This window comes from Cynara cardunculus, assembly GCF_001531365.2.
Source record: "Cynara cardunculus var. scolymus isolate 2C chromosome LG 3, CcrdV1, whole genome shotgun sequence".
NCBI lineage: Eukaryota > Viridiplantae > Streptophyta > Magnoliopsida > Asterales > Asteraceae > Cynara > Cynara cardunculus.
Genome location: NC_037530.1, coordinates 35,363,342 through 35,370,223, shown reverse-complemented (window position 1 = coordinate 35,370,223; position 6,882 = coordinate 35,363,342). Strand labels below are relative to the sequence as shown.

At 34.7% G+C, this 6,882-nt stretch overlaps 1 protein-coding gene across 1 annotated transcript; it reads left to right on the top strand.

Moving 5' to 3' along the window:
- The first annotated feature begins 1,270 nt into the window (after window positions 1-1,270).
- Window positions 1,271-6,375, top strand: LOC112509494 (probable inactive purple acid phosphatase 27). The gene is made up of 11 exons (XM_025114477.1): window positions 1,271-1,499; window positions 1,640-1,731; window positions 2,776-2,845; window positions 3,282-3,404; window positions 3,482-3,574; window positions 3,699-3,828; window positions 4,005-4,086; window positions 4,158-4,496; window positions 4,575-4,700; window positions 5,579-5,888; window positions 5,971-6,375. Exons 1-11 carry the CDS (start codon window positions 1,305-1,307, stop codon window positions 6,274-6,276), a joined length of 1,866 nt encoding a protein of 621 aa, XP_024970245.1. The 5' UTR covers window positions 1,271-1,304; the 3' UTR covers window positions 6,277-6,375.
- The last annotated feature ends 507 nt before the right edge of the window (window positions 6,376-6,882 follow it).

Here is a 6,882-nt window from a genome sequence, read left to right as displayed (position 1 = left end):
ATTTTGGAATGTCCAAGGACTTATTTGTTCCAAAAATTGTCCAATGACTTATTTAACATATTTTGGAATGTCCAAGGACTTATTTGTTCCAAAAAATTGTCCAATGACTTATTTAACATGTTTTAGAATGTCCAAGAACTTATTTGTTCCAAAAAAAAGTCCAAGGACTTAATCATTCCAAACAAGAAAGTCCATTGGTTTTTATTGTACTTTTCCCTTTTTTAACCTAAAAAAGTTATATTAACCGGCTAATAAAATTTTGATGAGTTTTTTTTATAAAAAATTCAGGGTCTTAATCATTAAAAATGATAAAGTTTAATGGTTTTTTATTTAAAAAAATAGTTTAAAAACTAAATCATTCAAAATAAGAAATTTTATTGGTTTTTTCATTTATAAAAATAATTTAAATACTAAACCATTTAAACTAAAATAATTCATTAGATTTTTTTTTTTACCTTTTCGCATAAAAATATTCTAGATATTATAAGACATTCACCTAATAAAAACATAGACATGTGTGAAAATATGTCCTTAAAAAAGCATAGACATTACAACTTGCTCCATGTTCATTTTCCATAATTTATTTTCATTTTTCCATAATTTATGCGTAAGTAAATTGTTTAACTTAATTCCTATTTTATGTAACGTATTTTAAAACTTCAATTTTGGTACCTAAGATATAAAATTTTAATCGGTTAATGTTTCAATCGGTTACTCGATTTTTTTTTTTTTTGATTAACCTAGATATCCAACCCGTTATGCGAGCTGACTAATCTCAGGACGACCACCTGTTTTGCAGATAGCCCGGAGTCATCGCATTTGAACTTCCGTGCCCACAAAGAAATTTTTATTACTTTTTGGATCTAAACCAGAGACTTTCTGATACTTTTAATCTTTGAAGTCAAACTCAAACCAATTAAACACCACCCTTATGGTTTTACCCAGGTACTTAGTGCATTGTTGTTAAATACATCTTTGTCGTCCTCCTTTATCTTTTCCATATTCTTTTCTTCATTTTTAGAAGAACTTGGATGCAAAGTAAGCTTCTTTTTTAAATTTCGATATTTTCAGAGACTTAATTATTGTTAAAAATAATACTTTAATCTCAAAAAACGTGCTTATTTATATAATTATAATTAAAAATAAAATAATATTAATTTTAATATTAAAAAACAATATCAATAGATTTTGTAAGATTCGATATAACTATTTATTCACAACGGTATTGGACCATAAAACAAGTGCAGTTTCCTATAAATTATGCGAACCCATTTCACCAACTCTTTCAGGTTTCTTCTCACAAAATGAACATTCCATTTCTTGTCTGCATTCTTGTCCGACTTTTAGCAACATCCCATGCTTCATCTTACCACTCTCACGGCCACCGTCACGTCAAAATTAACGAACAACCGCTGTCGGAAATTGCCATCCACGAGGCGGTTTTAGCGCTTCACGAGAATGCCACTGTTAAAGCCTCGCCTTATGTTCTCGGCTTAAAGGTACCCTATGCTTTACTCACGCAAAACCCCATCAGATTACTGTTAAAAATAATAATTGATTACCTCTGGATTGTAAAAATACACCGGAGTTACTCTTCAAAGAAAAGTAAATTAATTACCTCTAAATTTATGATTTGAAGGGTGAGGATACTGAGTGGGTCAACATCGAAGTTGACTATCCTGAACCCTCCTCGGATGATTGGATCGCTGTGTTTTCTCCAGCGAAATTCAAGTAATTTTCGATCATCTTCAATTTTTTGTGTGTGTTTTTGGGTGTGATTAAGGTGGCGTTTGGTTCGCGTAATGTTTTTGGAATTTGTTAAAGAAATTTGACTTTGAATGAGTTTGAATGAAATGATGTCAGGTTTGACCACTCTTTGGTTGGCAGACATTGCAAAGAAATCTGTTAAGAAATTGGAATCTGTCTGTTTGGTTCATAAAGTATAGCTTTGGAATTGGAATGAAATATTGATAAATGACCAAAATGTCTTTTTTTGAAAATTTTATTTTTCTTAAAACTAAAAATACTTTAATTAAATAATTATTTAATATGTAGAATAATATAAAATTCACAACCCAAATATAACCATAAGCCAAACGACGTTACTAAATCAACGGTGGTCGGCGGCAGTTCAGATTGGTGGTGGTTCAAATGGCCGTGGCTTAGATCGATGGTGGTCCGCGGTGGTTCAGATGGAGATCGTCAACGGTGGTTCAGATGGATGATGGTTCAGATCGGTGGTTGTTCAAATCGTTGGTGGTCAGCGGTGTCTAGCGGTGATTTAGATTGGTGGTAGTCGTCGATGGTCTGCAACAGTTCAGATCGGTGGTGGTCTGTGGTGCTTCAGGTGACAGTGGTTAGATGTGGTTCAAATCGGCGATGAATCAGATCGATGGTTGTTCAGATCGGTGATGGTCGGCGATGGTTCAGATGGCGGTGGTTGATGGTGATTCAGATCGACGGTGGTCAAAGGCGGTCGCAATGGTCATATTCGATTTTCTGAGATTAGAGTATATTCGATTAAGGGCATATTTGGTATCATGAAAATAGAGAATTCCATTCTATCAAAATACCATATAGTTGCTAAGAAATGTTAAATTACTTTATTTATGGAATCTGTAGAATTTTGAAGATTCCTTCCGTGAAAAAAAATGAACCAAACGAGAAAATGAAATTAAACATTCCAATTCCATCAGATTTCTTAAGAATCTGTAAACCAAACACCACCTAAATATGTAGATGATTATAAATGAATTATGTTTTAATTAATGACAGTGGATCCACTTGTACTTATGAAGATTATACAAGAATACAGTCTCCATATATATGTTCATCTCCTATAAAGGTCTGTTTCCTTGATCTTTTCTATTTCAGATGTTTCATGACAAATTATATGAAAAAATAATATACTTTAATTTGATTCTTATTTTAAATAACATGATTTTAAAATTTTTATTTTGGTACATAAGATGTATAGTTTAAAACATTTAAGTATCCAGGTAATCGATTACCATGATGATGTGACGAGCGATGAGATAAAATTGGGTTGAATAACAAATAATATTAAATAGGATACCACATCAGTATGATAACCGGTTAATGGTTCAACCAATTACCCGGGTGCTTAAAATGTTTAAAATTTTAAATCTTAACTACCAAAATGAAAGTTTTAAAAATACGTTATTCAAAATAGAAATTAAGTTTAATTACGTTATTTTTTTCATACAATTCGCGGTTTCATAAATATTGTTTATTTCTCTAATTTCGATTTTGTTTTTTAGTTCATGTTCGCAAATTACTCGAATCCAAAGTACACGGAAACCGGCAAGAGTGTGCTCAAGTTGCAGATCATAAACCAGCGAGCTGATTTCTCCTTCGCATTGTTCTCCGGTGGCTTGTCAACGGTACGTACTTACCGTTATGTTCTCCGGGAGCTCGCTTTACGTCGACCGTTTGCTAAGTTGTTATCGTTAAATTGCAGCCGAAGCTAATTGCGGTTTCAAATACGATAACTTTCGCAAATCCGAAAGCTCCTCTTTATCCACGTCTCGCTCATGGAAAGTCTTGGGATGAGGTGAGTTTCAAGATTAGAAAACGATTAACGGAACACCCGTAAAGAATCCGAAAAACGCTCACCTTGATGGCGTCTTCGTGATACAATGTATGTGTCTAAATGATTCGTTTTTGTGTTTGGAAAGATGACGGTAACGTGGTCAAGCGGTTACAGCATAGACGAAGCGGTGCCATTCGTTGAATTTGGCATGAAAGGCCAGGTTCGATCGCTTTCGCCTGCTGGAACGTTAACGTTCATTCAGAACAGCATGTGTGGTAACGATCTCTTCATTCTTCGATCTAAATTCTCTTCAGCAATGTCGATACGTAGAACTCAGATTCCAATCGTATATAAAGAAGAAATGGTTCAAATCTAGCAAATATAAAACTGCAATTGTATATATGATTCTAACATAACATACCATCCACGTAAAAATTCATTTGTAATCCAGGCGGAGCAGCACGCGGTGTGGGATGGCGAGATCCGGGCTTCATACACACGAGTTTCTTGAAGAATCTATGGCCGAACATGGCGTACGCAACCTTCTTCATCTCATGAATTAGCTTACGTTAACGTTTGATTAAAACCGTTAATTGATTTCCAGGTACACGTACCGAATGGGGCATATGTTAAAAAACGGTAAATCCGTATGGAGCAAAATGTACACGTTCAAGGCGTCTCCGTACCCCGGGCAAGACTCATTACAACGCGTAATAATCTTCGGAGACATGGGAAAAGGAGAGAGGGATGGCGCGAACGCGTATAGCAACAAGCATCCGGGCGCACTTAACACGACCGATACGCTCATAAAAGATTTGGACAACTTTGACATAGTTTTACACATAGGAGATATGTCGTATGCCAATGGATACATCTCTCAATGGGATCAATTTTTGGCACAAATGGAACCCATTACTTCCAGAGTTCCATATATGGTTGCTAGGTTCGTAACCTTTTTAACTTTCAAACGCAAAATCGCTAGATGGTCCTAACCGTTTGGTGTACATTTTGGTTTTTGCAGTGGAAATCACGAACGTGATTGGCCGAACAGTGGATCGTTTTACGACACCGATGATTCTGGTGGCGAATGTGGTGTGCCGGCCGAGACTTTGTTCTATGTTCCCGCAGAGAACCGGGCTAAATTTTGGTAATCCTTGGGTTTAGACAATATGTCGCATAGAACCGTTGCAAAAGAGATATAATGTAAACCACAAGGGTGGTGCCTGATTGGTTTGAGTTTGGCTCTAAAGATCAAAAGTGGTTTCAGGTTCAAATCCAAAAAGGAATAAAAATCCCCTTATGGCCACTCGCCCTGGGATTAGTCGGCTCGCATAACGAGTTGGATATCCAGGTTAATAAAAAAAAGATATAATGTAGATAACACTCAAAAACCGCTAAAATTTTAACATTTTTTAAATAAATATATATAAAACTCAAATATGAGAGACCAAAATTGTAATGAAAAACATGGTGTAAATGAATAAAATAACGATATTTTTAATTTTTAGGTATATAATTTAAATAAGATTTTAATTAAAATCAATTAACTTCTTATGAGTATAAATCCATTTTTTCTTATATAGGTCAAGAGGTTATGAATTTAATTAAAAACGAATAAAACGGTATGTAAGGGGCTGTTTAGCAATTGATGAATGGTTTGGTGCAGAATGATTAAGTGGTCAAAATGATTAAGAGACTCTCATGATATAGTGCAAAATGAAATATAATTGTTTGGTAATTGTGTATAATGAAATTAGGGCTCCTAATGGTTAAGGGAGATCTAGGATACAAAATCATTCAGAGTGTTATATAACCATTAAGAGGCAGACTTTTTTTTTGTCAAACAAGATTCACCTCTTAATGATTCAGAGATTGCCTTTTAATGAAACTATTAAGAGGTAAATTGGAGTTATTTAGGGTAATATATAATGTTTAATGTAAGATTTAGTGTACGCTATTGGAGATGGTCTAAGAACCTACTTGTTCCGGTGTCGGGTAAGAAAACTCGTGTATGTGATCTTGCAGGTACTCGACGGATTACGGGATGTTTCATTTTTGTGTAGCAGATACAGAGCATGATTGGAGGATTGGTACGGAACAATACGCCTTCATCGAGAAATGCTTGGCGTCGGCCAACAGGCATAAACAGCCGTGGCTGATATTTGCCGCTCATCGTGTGCTTGGGTATTCGTCAAACCAATGGTACGGACTTGAAGGCTCGTTTGAGGAGCCCATGGGCCGGGAACACTTGCAACCTCTATGGCAAAAATACAAGGTCGATGTCGCCTTTTTCGGTCATGTTCATCATTACGAACGAGTTTGCCCAATTTATCAGGTACCACCTTATTTATGATCGTATTAAATAAATTATGTTATTTGAACTGCTATAACAAACCCGTGTTTTTTTTTTTGCATAGAATCAATGCGTGAACGATGAAAAAAGTCATTACTCGGGTACGGTGAACGGGACGATTCATGTTGTTGCGGGAGGTGGAGGGAGTCATCTGTCGGATTACACGGAAATTGATACGGTTTGGAGCATTCACAAAGACCGCGATTTTGGGTTCGTGAAACTAACGGCGTTTAATCAATCGTCATTGCTTATGGAGTACAAGAAGAGCAGTGACGGAGAAGTTTACGATTCGTTCGTGATAACAAGAGAATACAGAGATGTGTTGGCTTGTGTTCATGATGGTTGTGAGGCAACTACCCTTGCCACTTAATTAGCTTCAAATCTAGTGCTAAAAATAAGTACTTTGTGCTTAGAATGTTGTACTGTCATCCCATGGGAAATAAACGATGGCAAGATGCCTTTTTGGAAATTATCGTTGGAATTGGAATGAAATATTGGTAAAACAAACAAAATGTGATTTTTTGAAAATTTTAATTTTTTTAAAAACTAAAAATATTTTAATGAAATAATTATTTAATATGTTAAACAATATAAAATACACACTGTAAATATAGAGATTAGGGTATATTGAGTTAAGGGCATTTTTGATATTATGAAAATAGAGAATTCAATTCCATCACAACACCATGTAGTTTTTAAGGAATTTTGACTTCCTTTGTTTGTGGAATTTGTAGAATTTTGAATATTTTTTTCTTAAAAAAATATGAACCAAACGAGAGAATTTGGTTAATGAAGAAACAAAACCTGTAATTTACTCAACTTTTTATATTTTGCGGTTTGTCTTACGCATGCTTTGAGGTTAAAACTTAAAACTCCGTTTTGTTAGTCATAAACTAACTGATATAAATATCAGCTGGAGTTTGAAATGCAACTTTATAAGGTGGTGTTTGTTTTATAAAAAAAAAACTCTTATTTT

Excerpts from the sequence above, each read along its gene's own strand:
- LOC112509494 (XM_025114477.1), top strand. The coding sequence starts at position 1,305 with ATGAACATTCCATTTCTTGTCTGCATTCTTGTCCGACTTTTAGCAACA. Across the intron at positions 3,575-3,698 it reads ATGGAAAGTCTTGGGATGAG|ATGACGGTAACGTGGTCAAG; the intron begins GTGAGTTTCAAG and ends GTGTTTGGAAAG. Across the intron at positions 4,087-4,157 it reads AATCTATGGCCGAACATGGC|GTACACGTACCGAATGGGGC; the intron begins GTACGCAACCTT and ends ATTGATTTCCAG.